The sequence below is a fragment of the Podarcis raffonei genome, chromosome 6, assembly GCF_027172205.1.
Source record: "Podarcis raffonei isolate rPodRaf1 chromosome 6, rPodRaf1.pri, whole genome shotgun sequence".
Taxonomy (NCBI): Eukaryota; Metazoa; Chordata; class Lepidosauria; order Squamata; family Lacertidae; genus Podarcis; species Podarcis raffonei.
The window spans coordinates 91,571,623-91,588,988 of NC_070607.1; the positions used below are offsets into that span (position 1 = coordinate 91,571,623).

A 17,366-nucleotide genomic window follows, 5' to 3' on the forward strand; every position below is an offset into this window, starting at 1 on the left:
GGGAGGAGGAGGAACAAGGAGGGGGGGCGAGGCCAGGCGCGGGTGAGGAGGGCAGGGGAATAGGAGGGGAGGGGTGGGTGTCCAGAGACCCAGGCAGAGAGAAAGGGAGATGGCTGGAATGTGGGTGGGTGGGCGCGCTCCCCCCTCCCGCTTCTCCCAGGGGTGGGGGGGCCAAGGAGGGAGAGTGGTGGGGCGGGGGCGCGCTGCGCACGCGCGTGGCGGGGAAGACGAAGAGGGGTGTATATGTGTGGTGAGGGGGGGGGGAGTCTGAGGTCAAGGGAAGGAGGGGAGGGGGGAAGGAGGGCTGCCACCGCCCCCCCCGCCCTCGTGCGTGCGCGCCCTCGCCGGCCCGTTCGTGCGCGCGCCCGTTCCTCCTCCCCGCTCCCCTCACATCGCGGGCCTCCTCCTCCTCCTCGCGCAGGGCTGAGGGAGCCGCTGTTGCCGTTGCCTCCGCTCGCCTCCCTCTGGGCCTGAGGGAGACAGGAGAAGCCTTTCTCCGGCCGCTCTTTCCTTATCCCCTCTTCCCCAGTTGGACCGCGGCTCCCTCAGAGAAAGAGGCAGCGGTGCTGAAGAGATATATAGATATGTATCTATATATTTATATATATATATATTTGGCTGCCGGAGGAGCCTTCCAACTCCAATGGCGGCGGGGACCGGGCGGCGGTGACGTCAGCGCCACTGCCGCGCGGGGCATGCCGGGAGGGGACGAGGAAGGAAAAAAAAAAGAACCGCCCCCAGCCTCTCACGCTAACCCGAGGGGGAGGGGGGGAAATGAGCAAACGCATCATCTGCCGCGCATGCGCTGCGAGAGTGGCGGCGGCGGCTGCCGTTCCGCGGATCAGGCTCCGCCCATTTTTCACCCGGGCCCCGTTTTTTTTAAGTTCCCGCCCAGCCCGACGTCGTTCGGTTGCAGGGGGGCGTGATTGACAGGAGGCGGGCCTTATTGTAATCAAAGAGCCAATAAGAACGAGGGAAAACGCTGAGGAGAGGCGGGATGGCCGGTTGTTGTTTTACCTCATGAGGGCGGCCGGGGGGATGGCCAGTTGTTCCTTTGACACACAGTGGGCAGGGGGTTGCCGACCCCTTAAGTGTTCGTATGCCGCTGCTGCCCCATGGCGTGGCTCGGGCGGTCTCTCCCCGCAGGCAGAAATCCAACAGGTGCTGCTCGGGCGGCGGCCGTTGGCGCGAGAAGCTTCGCCTGTTGAGTTTCTGTCGGGGAGGAAGCGGCAGCCCCCTCGCCCCGCTTCACGTGTAATGAGGGGCTCTTCACACGTTGCACCGCGAAGGGAAGAAAGGCGGGCGAGACACGGCAAGCGGCGATATTTAAGGAACGGGAGCCATGACGCAGCCACCGACTTCTGGGTACGTTCCCTGGCAAGGAGCGGGGTTTTGGCGCACCCAAAATGGCAGAAGTAAATGCACGTCGACTGGTCCCTCCTCGGCGGATATCGGCCGGGGCTGGAGATGGTTCTCCAAGGGTCTGGCAGGAGGAGAGGATGGCAAGTGGGGCGGGGAGATTCCAGGGCACTCAGAAAAGCATTTAAACATTTCACTGTATAGTGCCCCACTCTCTTGATGGCCCCCCCAAAAAATTAAAGGAAAAAACGCACCTGGATGTACATTTCCAAAATATAAGCTAAAAAACAAATAAAATCTACATACAGCAATAGTGTTGTGTTGTGTAGGCTCTTATTTGTTATGTGCAAATGGCTTTAGATACCTATTAGGTCCATAAATTACCATATAGCATATATTCAACACAGAAAAACAGTGACAGTTTGTTGTTGACAAAGGACAGCTGGACATAGAAAGGGCCCCATTACCTTCAGTAGCTTAAGGCTTCATCAAAACTAAATCTGGCCCTGCTCTATACATACACATATTTTTACTTTCAAAATGAGGGCAAGAGCATCACTTGATGCTGCAAGTTCACCCCTCCTGTTGAATGTTTCTAAACATAAGTAAGGTACTTGTGTAAAAGGCTCATTTGTAATTATATATTTGGGATCAATTCGTGTTGCACAGCTGTGTTGCTTTACACTTTTCTGGGTGTTCCACGATCATACTACAAAATACCGCATTTACTTGAATCTCACGCTCACCCTTTTTTGGGCAAATTATGTTTCAGAAATGAAGGGGTGCATTAGATCTGATGGCCCATTGGCATTTGCAGCAAATACTTTTTTTGGTTTCAAGGTGCGGATAATGGAGGTCTGCATTAGGTCTGGTGGTGCATTAGACTCGTGTTAAGCATTGCTAGGAGCTGTGACCCCCCCCCCAATGTATTTGTAATCAATTAAAAAAAAATGTTGTAGTGCTATCAAATTTTTATTCCGTGGTCCAGAGGAAAATGTTTGAGAACCATGGCTTTAAGGTGTTGCTGGATTACAACTCCCATCATCCCTGACCATCGGGCCCTTCTGTTTGGGGCTGATGGGAGTTGGAGACTCAGAGCATCTGGAAGGCTGCAAGCTCCACGCTTAAGGAGACCTGAAGAAAGCCTAAGAACCAATTCCTGGCGCTAACTGGGAAATTAAAGACACAGCACCAAACATCTGGTTCTGCTGTGTCACAACAAATTAATTGCTATTATACACACCTGGGAGTAAATTCCATTTAACTTAATGGGACTTGCTTCTGAATAAAAGTCTCCATGGGAATAGATGGGTGATGCATCAAACCTTCAACAAATTCTTTACTATAGGGATTATTTACAGACCCAATGTCGGTAGCAAAGTATTATTATTATTTGTTGTTGTTGTTGAATGAATAGAAAAGAACTGGTTCTTCTGAGACACACAGTAGAAGCAAGCTGACTCCTGCCACAAAGGGCTCAATGGAAGTAACACAGAAACCTCATCAACCTCCAAAAAGCCCACTTTCGAAAGCCTGTCAAATGCAACTAAATGAAGAGTACTTTGTATATGTGAGTTGCAATAAGGCAGGATGATGGGTTTGGGCTGAGGCCACAGACGACCCTTCGCTTCACCCACCACCAGTCAGTTCACAACAGGCTTTGTTACACTTCCCTGAGTTTCAGGAAGCTTTCCTCCCCTTGGTGATTCCATTGCATCCCACCCTGGGCTTTCTTGTCAATGTGTGACACACACAAAGCTTCAGTGAAGGTTTTGCAGAGCTCCTAATGGTTCAAAGCACAAGCAGTGAGTTCAGAGCTGCTATCTGCACTAGGGGACAGACCAGAGTGCCAAAGTTTGGGGAATCCAGAGGAAACCTTTACACAAAAGCACTGCATGGCCTTCTATTTCTCCGCAGCCTTAACTAGGCTTGTTTGTTTCAATGTTATAGACTGCTGTTTATCCAAAAGGTCCCAGGATAGGTTTATAATAGCAAATAAAAACAGCAACATAAAAAAGCCAATAAATGTCATAACTGGAAGGTGGGGCTGAAAAATACCTACAAGACTTTGCCTGGAACCTAAAGGATAAATCTATTTGGGGAAAGATGGGGTGAGGGATATTTTGAGATTTTTTTTTTCAACCCGAGGATCGCATTCCATTTTGGGCAACATTCAAGGGGGTGGGTGTCTTGCCAAATGTAAAGTGGTTCTTTTAAAAAAGATTCAGAAACAATACAAAACACGAGTGAGAAGAAGATTATTTCATTCCTAAGCAGCAAGCAATATATGCAATCCCGGCATGCACTTCTATCTGCCACTTGGAAGCCCTCAAGGAGTGGTGAAGTGATTCCCCCCTGGTAGCCTTACATTGCACAGCCTTGCAGCTGGTCAGTCCATGCACAAGCTTCTAAATCAGTCTGCCCAAACCTTCTGTTGTCAAGAGACCAGGCTGAGGAGTACAACTATATGAGGAATGGTGGGAGCCTACCTCTCCGCCTGCTCATGGCCAGGATCCTGAAATCAGGATCAGGGGAGTAGTGTTGATTTGGAACAATGGTTTGCTGAGGGGCACAGTTTGGAAGATAATAGTTGGGCAAAACTGGGAGGTGAACAGCAAGAAGAAGAACAGGGTGAGCTAGCCGGTTCTCTCTCACTGAAAGATGTGCAGCCTCTCAGTCCCAAGGCTAGGGGATTAGTTAAGGTGGCTTTGCAAAAGGCTCAGTTGTTGAGAGAACAGGTGGCTAGGAGATGAGAGGACGTGACTAGAGGGAAGTGGGCGGAACCTTAATTGGGAGCATCTGCACTCCGAGAATGGCCGCTTGTGTTTTTGCTGCATTCATTAAACATTTCTGTTACTGGTAAAAGACTGCTTTCTCTTTGTACTGATTGGGGGGGGGGGGGGAGGAAGCCAAGCCCATGAAGCCTGAAACTGATTTTATAGATGTCTAGGGAAGTTGATGTGGGAGGATGTCTTCCTTTAATTACCTGGATCCCAACCAATACAGAGTTTAATAGGTACTTGCTATCACCTTAAACCAGTGAATCCATATGTGTGTGTGTGTTTAAATAGGGGTCTTTTTAAGGCAATCCTGATCATATGAGCATTGCTTGCTTTTGGAGCACATTTTAAAACCTGGTCATTTAACAAGTCTAATAGTGAATGCACATAGTGTGGCTGGTACTCTGTGAGTACTGTCACAAAAAAACCTTGTGTGAGAGTAACAGGGTTGGTTTTTTTAAAAATAATAATAATCACCACATCCATTTGTTCTTTAATTGTTAAAGGAGCCCCCTGATGAGGGGCGAGGAGGGCATTCATAGAATTGTAGGGTTGGAAGGGACCCTGAGGATCATTTCATCCAACCCCCTGCAATGCAGGAACATGCAGATGTCCCATACAGGGATCAAATTTGCAACCCTGGCATTATCACCCCATTCTCTAACCAACTCGAGCACGCTTCTTGCTACATCCAAATATCTGCCCTTCGACTGGTCTCCTCCATAAAGGTTCAGAGTTTGGGCATCTGGATGGCACTGCTACTAAACTTATTCAGAATAAGGCAAACACAAAGGAGAGATCGAGCTCTGAAGTGGCAAGCAAGAGGAACGAGCATCTTATTTATTATCACATTTCTGTTCTGCCCTCCCTCCAAGGGGCTCGGAGCATGGCACTCATCCTTCTGCCTCCCACTCCCCTTTTTGTGTCCAAAGCTACTTCACTGAGCTTCTTGCCCAAGTGAAGAGCTGAACCCACGTCTCCACGGGATGGTGGTTTCTACACTCCAGTGTCTGTCTGTGCACCACACTGGCTTATCAGGTTTTTCGCTTCGGTCAGGTTACAAACTGCTTGCAGCTTTAAATGTTTGATTCGAAGCACAAATTGGTTAATTGCTTGGGTGGAGATTGGAAGGTAAAGGGGCCCCAGAAGCCAGTGTTACACACTTGTTCTCTGCTTTGTGGTTGAGTGATCTTCTAGTTCTGGTTAAGTAAGTACCCTGCATGCATACGTAACAACAAAATGTATTGAGGTCTAGTTGTAATAATGCTGTTGAATATTTAGAGGCTTTAAGTACAATAGTGGATATTAACTTGGTCCTGAGGTTTGGTTTATTTGCTTGAGGTCTACAGGGCTTATTTATTGTGTAGATACGTTTTGCCTATCTGAGTATACACCATGATATATTTTACCATGTTAACGGGAAAAGGAGGGGTAGAAATGGCTGGCAATCTTCAGGTAGCAACTGAGCTTGAAGATGTGCTGTGCTGGTCTGGCTTCTCTCATTTTACACAGGGTGCTAACCCTTAAATAATCCCTTATCTTAGTGGTTCCCATTTAGGGGTCTGCAGAAAACACCCAGGGGGTCCATGTCCCCATTCTTTGCCTCCCCCCAACTTTTTTTTGTCATTTTTGCATGGTAATATCTCAAATTTTTGTTCTGTTTTAGTGCTGCCCCACAGTTTGTTAAAAAATGCTTTGCAGAGGTGACTACCATAGAATTATCAAAACTTTCAAGAGAAGGGGGCCAGTGGCTTGGCTTTTTAAAATAAGGGGTCCTCAGTAATTATCTAATTGGGAACCACTGCCTTATCATGTTCATTGGGAACCTCGGCTATTTGTTGTAATCCACTCCCTTAAAAAAAGGAAGTGAGTTAAAAAGCAAAGAAGGAATCATAACTCAGTTACTTATCACATATACAGAAACAAAATGGGTAATGAAAACCGTTTTCAAAAAACCTATGTAACAATCCTACAAGGCAGGAGTTTGCATATTTTCTCTGATGTGGGTTGATTGAATGGTCATACAATTCTCCTTAAAATCTTGTTCCTATCCTCTACAGTCTATAAAACAGGATTGCTATACCTGCAAACAACAATGAAGCCTTAAGATGTAAGGTGCAATCATTAGTGTGCCTCACTAGGACCTGGAAGACCAGGCTTCAAATTCCCACTTGGTCATGAAACTCACTGGGTGACCTGGACCAGTCGCTGCCTCCCAGCCTAACTTGCATCACAGGATTGTTGTGGAGATTAATTGAGGCCGCGGGGGAACCATGTACTCTGCCTTGAAGAAGAATGTGGCATATAACTAATAAATAAATAAGGCTACAAAACCTGCAACTATAGATTTGTGTGGTTGCATGATTGTGAAGAGAGTGAGCTCTGAGCTGCTAAGCTGCATAGTCTGATACGGCACTATAACTACTATGCACTGCACTAAAGACATTCCTGTGTGGGCATGGGAAATTAGGGAGATGCCTCTTTTAAGGACCTGCTGCCCTGTACACTTATAGACTTTTGAGCTGGGGGGATAACCTCTGGCCCTCCAGATGTTGCCACAACCTACATCAGCCTCAGACAGCCTGGTTAATTGAAATATACTCAGAGTCGCAAAGTGATTTCATGCTCTTTATTCAGCTGATAGTGGTGAGGAGGAATGAATGAATGTCCCCTCAAAGTATCTGCTTTATATACATTATTTACACAATGGGCTGCACATGATTGGCTAATTCCGGAATTCTACTGTAAGCCAATCAGGTTGTGGATTCACTTCTATCTGGAGCATGATTGGGTGGTTCCTGCCAACCAATCATACTGCTGCATTGTTCTAGGACCAATCAGACTGCTGCCTTTTGGATCCTATTGTTCTAGGACGAATCAGACTGCTGCAGTTTGGATCCTATTCAACTCAGTACATAACATTAATGTTCAAGGGTGATGGGAGCTGTGGTCCAGCAATATCTGAAAGGTCACAGATTATCTCCCCCTGCCCTTTAAAGAAAGAAAAAGCACATGAGCTTTCAGAATTATCATTTTGTCTTGTATTCACATTTATTCTGGCTTAATTGGCTCATTGTTCTTGTACAAATCATTAGTATTTGATGCCGGAAAGCCCTCTTAACACTTTCATCATTGACTTGAACCTCTGTTTTGGGTGGGTGTGGGAACAAAATAATCTCAGAACTGCAGATTGGGTGATCTCATCCTGCCCCCACAAAGTTGACTTCCTTGACAATTGCGTGCAAGAGATTATAAATCGATTGCCTTTCGCCCCAAGCATCTCTATCTTCACTGCGTGATGTTGGCTGGAGCAAGTCCATTAACGCATCCCACCTAATTATCAGCTATACTTAAGGGGAAGTGGCACTGTAGATGACAATTTGGCTGTCAAATGTAACTTGTAACAGAGAGGTTTACGTAAGTGGGACCAGTGAGTTGGAGGCTTTGATATTTAAAATTGATCTTTTGCATTTCCTGTCTCTGCAAATGGAACCAAATGTTAAAATTTGTTTAGTCATTAAATAAGTCACTGATTCCTCCTTTTTGTCCTGCTGTTACAATGCCCAGAATTAATGGATGCATTCAGTCTAAAAAAAAGTTATTGCACAAATTTGTTGCCTCCACTTTAAGCCACTGATGAATTCCTCTGTCCCTCTTTTTCACCAACACACACAAATGTCTCCCCACCCCCCTTGTCTTCCTGTAAAACTTTTTGTTCTCTGTTCAGGTGGAAGGGCAGCGATTGTACTGCAGCAACTACCAAATCAGCAGGCTGTAGAAAAACCGGAACCTTGTGCCTGCCTGCTGTTTGGGAGCCTGTGTGGCTTTTCTGAGTTCAAGAGCTTTCCAGAATTCGCAGGAGGCTGAGCCAGAGAGAGCTAAGGGATGCAGGCTACTTATTGGAGGCAGACTGCCATTGAAATCAACCAGCTTGTCGATAATATAATGGCTAATATCCTTTCAATGAAGAGGGACATGGAAGACAGCTCATCTGCAAGAGCATCTAGCAACAGACGTTCCTGGCTGTCCCAGTCCAGCATGCGATTTGAGGAGAGGCGCCTACAGACTTTCCAGCATTGGTCGGAGAGCTTTCCTACTTCCCCAGCTGACCTGGCCGCTGCTGGCTTCTTTTTCATTGGGCCTGAGGACAGGGTGAAATGTTTTTGCTGTGGTGGGGTGTTGTTTGACTGGGTTGCTGAGGATGACCCCAAGGCAGAGCACAAGAAGTTCTTCCCAAGCTGCTCTTTCATCCAGGGGAAGGATGTAGGAAACCAAGAAATGCTTCAGGCTGAGGGCCTCCAGGATGCTGTGGACGGACAGTTCCTTGGCATGTTGCAAAACTTAAGCATGGAAGAGGCCACTGTAGACTTTCAACCAGAATACCCAGATATGGAGACAGAAGGAGATCGCCTGGTGACTTTTGAAAATTGGCCAGCTTCTGCTCGGGTGACTCCAGAGTCGCTCGCCAGAGCAGGGTTTTTCTACACAGGTATGTAAGCTCAAAAGAACTGAAAAAAGGGGTTATGCTGTTTTATATTATTATTATTATTATTGGCTTAATGAAATTTATATACAGCTTTCTAGAATGAAGCAGTTCCCCCTAAGCCGTTCGCAATGAACAAAAGATACCAAATGTTAAAAAAAGTTATATGAAAAATGAATAAATAAAACCAGCGCTGATAAAGCATTTAACTTTCAGAAGTTTTGGGAAGCTCAAACGAGTGGTGGCAGCCTGAAATTCCTTTGCGAAAGTGCTGCTCTGGTTTGAGATGGGTGCGGTTTTTTGATACTATGGGGTGCTGCTTCACAAGGGACCCCTGACCATTAGGTCCAGTCGTGGCCGACTCTGGGGTTGCGGCGCTCATCTCGCTTTATTGGCCGAGGGAGCCGGCGTACAGATTCCGGGTCATGTGGCCAGCAGGACTAAGCCGCTTCTGGCGAACCAGAGCAGCGCACGGAAACACCATTTACCTTCCCGCCGGAGCGGTACCTATTTATCTACTTGCACCTTGACGTGCTTTTGAACTGCTAGGTGGGCAGGAGCAGGGACCGAGCAACAGGAGCTCACCCCGTCGCGGGGATTCGAACCGCTGCCCTTCTGATCAGCAAGCCCTAGGCTCTGTGATTTAACCCACAGCGCCACCCGCTTCACAAGAGCTTTCCCCAAATGCAAAAACAGCAGGATCGAAACCCCATGCTCCTCATTGAAGGTGGGATGAGTGCCTCTGCCTGGAGTATGTGGGGGCTTTGGTGCTGTGGGGCTCTTGGTTGGGTTGGGTGGAGGAACATCTCTGCAGAGCTGCCATTCCTCTTCCCCGTCCCTGTCTCCAGTCCCAGCCAGGGAGCGCTGCCAGTCTGGATTCTCCTGCTAAATGGTGCTTCCCATTTTAGCAAACCAGCATGGAATCCCCTGCAAAAATGATGGGCAAGGGGCAAACCTCCCATTTAACAGCACTTGCGACTTCAAAGCACTTTGCAAATGTTGTCATTGTGACATGTGATGGACTGTTGGTCAACTCCATCCACTTGCCAAATTTGGCCAACAAGGCTGATCTTGAGAAGGATCTGGCCCATGGGGCCAGAAAGGTTCCCTTGCCCTGCTCTAAGTTATCAGCATCATCATGGAGTGTCAGTGTGCAGCTAATATGAAGTATGCACATTCTCTGTGGTGCTGGTGGTTGCCAATGTGGTGCCCACAAGTGCCAGTTTGCCCAGCAGTATCCCCTATGGTGCCCACAAAAAGCCTCCGTAAATATCTCCTTGGAAAGCCACAATACAAGAGAGACCAATCTTCTTGCTTCGCTTCTGTTTGCATTGGGTCAACCTCTTGCACTTTGGAACATACACCCTTAAATGTGTCCACATTACATTGGATGCCCACAGAGGAGAGGAGCAAAGAACTGCTTTCTTTGAGCAGCTGCAGTGGTGGTTGATGTAGGTGCCTTATTCTGCTCCCCTGTTATTTGATTTTCTTTTAGGCATGGCAGCAATTTTGTGTTGTGCCACTCCCCCCCCCCCCAAGACAATCCTTTTGCGGCCAGTGCCCATGTCACTTTCTCAAAATTTTAAATGTGTGCCCTGGCCCCCAAAGGTTGGTGGGCCCCTGCAGCTGTTTCAGCTTTTAAGTGATTAACATGAGACCTCTTGCCATGGCTGTTTTCAGGCCAGGGGGATTTTGTGCGATGTTTCTACTGTGATGGAGCTTTGAGGAACTGGGAGCGTGGAGATGACCCATGGATGGAGCATGCTGTTTGGTTTCCAAGGTAACACATCCCTATTTGTCCCTCACACACTCACAAACACACACCCCTCTTTCAGGAACAGAGAACAATTGATATGTGGATTCACAAACCTCCTGCGTATAGCTAGTAACGTCCCATAGGACAATAGCAAGTTGACCCACCTAACCGGCGATGCCAGCTTTCCCAGATTCAACTTGGAAACTCTTGTTAAACAATAACCTTGCATGTTCAGGAAACCTGTGCTCAGAAGTAGATATTCAGTGTTTACAAGGATAGGATTTTCCAATTGTTTGCCTAAGCGTTCAGATGCTAGCGTTCTTTTCCTGCTTTGAAAGCAGAGAGACCTAGCTTAATTGCACATGATTTCTGCTAGAAAGGCACAGACCCCCTGACTACCTAGTGAACACACTGGACTGAATGGATATGCATTGCAGTTCCTCACTGAATACTCACCAGCTTGCTATTCTGCATCCTTTTTGCATTTTGTGCAAGAGGTCACTGCTGGCTGGCTTTTTTATGTAGAAGTGTAGCAACAAAGTTCCTAAACCATTTCACATATTTGCAGCTGCAAACATAGGTATTTTTTCCTCTTCCTGATTAACACACTATTATTGTTGTTGTTGTTGTTGTTGTTGTTGTTGTTGTTGTTGTTGTTCTTTGATCAGCACACACCCTCCCTTCCTCTGTGTGGCAAGTGACTTCTGGAAAATAATGAAAATTCCCAAAGCATTTTGTTATACAGTCTGAGTCAACAGTTCAAAGGGAGGACAGAAGGCCAAAATGTCAGTCTGAGCGCAAGTGAAATCCACTTTGGTGATGTGCTATGACTGATGGCGAAATGGCTTGAAATGAAAGTAAACGCTATGTGTGACGCTTCGAGTATCACTGCTATTCCTATGAGAGTTTGGCTTTTATATTCTTTCTACATGCTTTGTGGTAGCAAACCCAGTTTTACATGAGACAGAGAGCAGCAACAAATTCAGACACTTTTTTTTAAAAAAGTATCTTTTTATGATACTTGCGTTTTGCCTCATTGATAACACATCTGTATATTAAACAGATGTGACCCATGAATCAGCCATAGGTGACAAATGGAAATGTAACCCAAGAATTGGCCATAGGTGATAAAAATGTGAACATTTCCAGAAGCACCTGTGAAAATTGCCCTTGCTAGGCTTGAGCTGCAAACCTGGAAGTAAGGCCCATTGAATTGGGAAGGAAGTGTGTGTGTATCTAAGACTATCTGATGACCATGCCATTGAATGTCGTTCCCACCTGGCCATTATCCCAGTGCATAGACTGGAAAGGGGATCTATTAACTAGACCAGAAGCACGCACACTTAAGTGCATCTGTTTCAGCTTAAGTGACTGGCATTTCAGCACACTGCTGTCAGCTCTGCGGATGGAAACCAGGCTGGCAAAGATGTCATATGGCAAGAAGTAAAACCTTCAAAATGGCAAGGAGGTTTTCAGAGAACGATACGAGTGCTTCCTTTTGCAGAGGTTTGAAAGCTAAGGTGGTGTTCTTGGACACTGCAAGGGGAGTGAAGATGGAATCTAAAGTGAAAGTGTGGCTTTATTTAAGATTATTTGCTGGCAGAACTGGGAAAAATCCTCAGCTAAGTACCGATTTCATCCTGCCAGACCCTAGGCGGAATGTCTCTGCATAGAAGAAAGACCACTTGCTGTATAAATTGATTCTCTTTTCTCCACTACATACATACTAAATTCTTTGGGCCAATAGCCTCATTAGTATTGTTGCATGCCACCTCAATCTCTGAGCTGTGTGAGAGTCCAGGGGGTCTAGGCATTTACCCAGGGTTCTGTTTCATTGGAATGCGGGACAGTGGAGACTGTGGTGTCTTTAGGATATGTTGTTTATTTGCACATGCATATAGCCTGAGCCTACATTGGCAGGGCTCACAGCATTAACACTCCAAGAAGGTCTTGTTTCTCCCTTAGTGATGGCCTTGGATTCCAGCAGAAATCAAGCATGTCTCTTCCTCACAGGCTCCAGCCTCCCACCTGCTTCTAGCTTTTAGCTCTCACACACCAAAACTCTGGCTTTTGTCCTTCTAACTAACAGCCAGTTGAGGGAGGAGGGCACTCATGTGTTCTCTAGCACAGAGCCACTTTCTTTGTTACCTTAATGACCCATATTTAGGCCGTTACCTCACCAGGAAGCTGGCCTGGCTATTCCAGCAATTGAATCCTTGCTGGATCCAGGAATGAAAAAGGACTCAGGCATATTCCAAATAATCTCGGTCTTAGTTTCATTTTGGGGCTGTGTTTTCAAGGAAGCCAGTTGGCCGTCACAGTATTGGGACTGTTTCGTCTTCTCTTCTCCCATCCCACATCTATAGGTGTAAATTCTTGCAGCAGTCCAGAGGGAGTGACTTCATCAACAGTGTTCAAGAAGCACATATCAATCCTATACTCCCGGTGAGTGTGTGTGTGTGCTTGTGCATGTGTCTGTGTGTGCAAGTGTGCACATAAATGCAGTTATTCCAAAACGATGCATATAATTTGTTTCCAGGAGGACAACTTACACTGGCCTGAACAACATCCCACCAGCTCCCAAGGTAAGTACCAAAGGTTGGGTGTCACCTCCAATCTCTGCCAAACTGTGGCAAACATCCAGGAGAGGTTCCAAGTGCTCACTCCAGGGTCTGTGTTCCTTTGATAATCATAGACACAGTGGAGGCTTCCTTAGCTTTAAGAAATAAGATTTATTCACATATTTACACCTGAATTTGGAGGGAGGGAATCCAGATCTTACAGGAGGGTCATCTCAAGAGGGGCTTGCTCCCCACAGCAGTGGAGCCCAAGGCTTTTCTCCCACCTATATCCTATATCCAGGCACCCAATATTGTTCTGCCCTTTTTTCCAACTATTGCAAGGCTCATGCCAAAAGCCCCATTTTGGTATAAAATCACTCCTTCACACGTGTTAAGATGCTACTGCTTCTCATGTAGACACTTGAACTTCTTAAAATCTATTTTGGGCTTCTAAATATATTTGGAGTAGGGAAACCGACCTTGTGAATGGGGACTCCCAATACACGTCATATACTCTGTGTGTTTTATGCGCAGAGCCTGCTCAGAGGCAAGCAGATTCTCAGAGAGTGAGGAGAGAGGCAGAAACAGGACGTCCAAATGAACCAGGTAAGGTTGGTGGAAGAGAGCGAAGCAGAGCAGCCAGGTGTGATAGGAGCAGGTAGCCTATTTCTTGGCTAAGCAAAACAACTCATTTCTCTGTAACACATCTAAAGACTGGCAAAAGTGCTCGGAGACCAAGGTGTCTTCACATCACCATCTTGGAGCACAATGAAGAGGTTTGCTGTGTTCCCTGGTGGTTTCCACAGTGCTTCCCCAGCTGTTCACATCAGTACAGTTTAAGTAGTTTCTGATTCATTTCTCTTTGAGTATTGGCAGGGTGAGGATGTCTTCTTCACCTCCTGCAAATGTGTCCCCACCTTGGCTGGAGACGAATTAGGAGTGGCTTAAGGACTTCAATCAGTGTGAAGCTAGTTTAGGAAACAATGCATCAAATAGCAATACAGTGGTGCCTCGCAAGACGAAATTAATCCGTTCCGCGAGTCTCTTCGTCTTGCGGTTTTTTCGTCTTGCGAAGCACGGCTATTAGCGGCTTAGCGGCTATTAGCGGCTTAGCGGCTATTAACGGCTTAGCGGCTTTAAGAAAAAGGAAAAGAACTCGCAAGAACTCGCGAGACATTTCGTCTTGCGAAGCAAGCCCATAGGGAAATTCGTCTTGCGGAACGACTCCAAAAACGGAAAACTCTTTCGTCTTGCGCGTTTTTCGTCTTGCAAGGCATTCGTCTTGCGAGGTACCACTGTATTTCACAACAAAGCACAGGATGCATATGCATTTGGGAGCAATGTTGTGAGAACAAAAATTAAGAACCCAGTGCTGGAAATGCAGTGAGGGCACAGAAAACAGAAGTTGTGAATGCAGCTCTATAAACGTGTGTCCCATAACACATTTGTTGGGGAATGTTTTTGGATGCTAAAGGGCTTGGACGCAACTGTTAGGAATTACCAGCATGAAACTAAAATCGACTCTGAGTAGACCCACTAAAACCAGATGGCCCTGCCCATTAATTTCAATGATTATGACTAACAATGGATACAACTCCAAATATCTGAGTTTATTTTGATGGCTGGTTTGTGGCTTTAACATGGTTTTTGTGGATCTGACCTCGGTAGAAAGCTGTGGCAGGGATAGTCTGTGTGGTTTGAGAGTTTCTCATACTCTTGACCCAATTACTTCAAGAGTATGAAAAATTTCAGCTGATATAATTAAGAGGTTATAGTACTAATGGCTACAAAGTAGATGCAACTTGACGTGACATATTTCTTAGGGGGATTGTTGCCAAGCAAGTCTAGTCTGTTGGTGTTAGCTTGGTATCAACATAGTTCCTATTTTTTTAAAAAAAAACCCCACATAATTTGTTCCGCTATATTATGGAACACAGCAAAATAAAAACTACTCACAAAACAGTGCACTGAGCACCGCCCAAAAGAGCCGTGTTGTGGAATGTATATTGCTTAAGTAGGGGGCTTTGTCCATTTGTCAAGGGTTAGTTGGCTCTTAAAATATTCCAGGGTTCATATGACCAATTTTCACCGTGGGAGAATGTTGACTGAAGGTGCTAATTTCCCTTGACAAATAAGTCAGTATAAACTTAAAGAAGAACAGGGATTTCCCCCAGATTTTCTGGGCTCTAGCCCAACCCCTTTCCCCCGCAACATAGAAACTCTGGACTGCAAGATTGTCGTGTGGCACCGAGCAATCAAAACGGCTCTTTTGGCTGCTCCTGAACCTTTCTCCTTCCTCTTGCTAGAGTCTCCTGTGAGCACGGAGGAGGAGCTGCGCCGGCTGCGGGAGGAGCGCATGTGCAAAGTGTGCATGGACAAAGACGTGTCCATCGTGTTGGTGCCTTGTGGCCATTTAGTGGTTTGCACAGAATGCGCTCCTAATCTAAGACGCTGCCCCATCTGCCGAGGGGTCATCCATGACAGTATGAAGGCATTCCTCTCTTGAACTGGGAAGGTGGGTAAAGAGGGGACTACAAGAAATATTGCCGAACTGAGGACATTGTCCAAGCCCCATTGCACAAGTGATAATCCTTATGCTTACTTAATGGTGCATGCGATAGAAGCCAAAGTAACTTTTACAGCCTTGGTCTGCCATACCTAACCATAGTGGCAGGTTCAGGTCCGCTCTCAACCACCCTGCCCAGAATACCTCGCCCTTCCTCAAAGCAAGGCAATGTGTGTGTGTAGGGGGTGACAGATACACTCACTGAGTGGTCAGAAGAGGTGCCAGGTTGCCCCCAAGACTGAGGGGGCTCAGCATGTATCACATGTGTATGATGTCATGTGTGTGACATCACATTGTCTGGACGAAGCTGAGTGTTCTGGAGGAGCCGGCTATTGATACTGCGACGCACAATATGTGATGCATGTGACGTCATGCGTGCGACGTGGCCAGCTCCCCTCAATATTGAGGGGGCCTAGCCCACTTCCAACAAAGGGGTGCAGACCTCTCGGCCCTCTAGAATTGGCTTGCCTGGTGGTTAGCCAAGGGTGCTGGCAGCAGGTTCAGCAGCCAATAATGAGGTATGCAGGGCCTCCAGTAAGGGCAGAATTGCCAATCGTGTCATTTCTCCTCATGATGGAGCTGGCTGTGCAGATCTGCAGAGCCATTTCGCACAAACCTGTCTGTGTCCAGCTGCCAGCAGAGAGATGTTTTGAAGACTCGCCTGCCATTTGTCAGCTGGAGAGGCTTCATGTTGGCAGTACTCCTGTATTGAAGCACTCCTTATGTATCCATTGGAATAGTCTGCTCAGAATGCCAGAATAGCAACTGAACATAAGAGCTTTCTGGATGAGGCCAGTGGCCCATCTAGTCCAGCATCCTGTTCTCACAGCGGCCAGCAGGACCCTGAGTGTTAGAGTCCTCTTCCCGCTTGTGATTCCCCAGTAACTGATATTGGGAAGAATACTGCAACTGTGCACAGAAAGGTGGGAGACAAACTGCCACTCATTCATGCATGAGAGGAATTGGCAAGTAGCAATTCCTATGGGAAAGATTGCCGGAAGAAAGCGTTCCTGAATTGAAAGGAAATGGTTTGCATGAGGAAGGCACAACATCTGCTTTGCATGAAGGTCCCAGGTTCAAACATTGGTATTTCCAGGAATATAGACAGTACTGAGTGAGATGGACCAATGGTCTGACTCTGTATGATGACATAGCTCCCTCTGTTCTTTCAGAATCTTCAGAGGCCAGATACTTGCTGCTTGATGGACCCGTTTTGGCCCACAATGACCCAGCCTGAGGGGACATCAACTGAAGGAGCTTTGGAATGGGTGCTGGCACCCCGAGGGACCTCCTTCCCAGCCGAAATGATCTTGCAGGACTTCTCCATGTGTGCTGTTTGGGGCTGTTGGGAATTCCCTTACAGCAGTATAAAAAAAGATCAAGGACAAAATAATCCCAAAGGACTTTCTGGTCTGTGAAACTATTGACTTTTCTCTTTTTTTAAAGGGATTACTTCAGATTTGAAAGATGGTTCCTTCCTTGCTGATGTAATGTCTTGGAGCAGAAAACTTTGTCTAGGTTCTTTAGTAACTTGGTGGTTTATTTCTATTTTTTTACCACTTATTTTTTCCTTGGAACATACTTTGTTTGAATAAAGGTACCTTTAACCCTTGGGGACTGCTCTGTAACAAATTCTTGCAAGGAACTTTCACCGAACAATAAATTTAATATTTCAGATGCTATGGCTTTTCCTATACAGAAGCTGTAACACTTATTATTATATAACATTTATTTAACTATACTGTCATTGTGCCCCCACCCAATTAATGCACCCCTCCACTTACAAACAAATTAACCTAACTTTGCCTATTTAAAATTAGTTCCTAATATTGTTACAACCTACTTTTTAGCTGAATAAAAT

At 46.4% G+C, this 17,366-nt stretch overlaps 1 protein-coding gene across 1 annotated transcript; it reads left to right on the plus strand.

Moving 5' to 3' along the window:
- Nucleotides 1–1,036: 1,036 nt before the first annotated feature.
- On the plus strand, nucleotides 1,037–17,116 carry BIRC7 (baculoviral IAP repeat containing 7). Its single transcript, XM_053394488.1, has 8 exons — nucleotides 1,037–1,365; nucleotides 7,867–8,628; nucleotides 10,303–10,402; nucleotides 12,745–12,823; nucleotides 12,918–12,963; nucleotides 13,474–13,545; nucleotides 15,246–15,454; nucleotides 16,678–17,116. Exons 2-7 carry the CDS (start codon nucleotides 8,025–8,027, stop codon nucleotides 15,443–15,445), a joined length of 1,101 nt encoding a protein of 366 aa, XP_053250463.1. The 5' UTR covers nucleotides 1,037–1,365; nucleotides 7,867–8,024; the 3' UTR covers nucleotides 15,446–15,454; nucleotides 16,678–17,116.
- Nucleotides 17,117–17,366: the final 250 nt, after the last annotated feature.

Excerpts from the sequence above, each read along its gene's own strand:
- BIRC7 (XM_053394488.1), top strand. The coding sequence starts at position 8,025 with ATGCAGGCTACTTATTGGAGGCAGACTGCCATTGAAATCAACCAGCTT. Across the intron at positions 10,403-12,744 it reads CATGCTGTTTGGTTTCCAAG|GTGTAAATTCTTGCAGCAGT; the intron begins GTAACACATCCC and ends CCACATCTATAG. Across the intron at positions 12,824-12,917 it reads ATATCAATCCTATACTCCCG|GAGGACAACTTACACTGGCC; the intron begins GTGAGTGTGTGT and ends ATTTGTTTCCAG.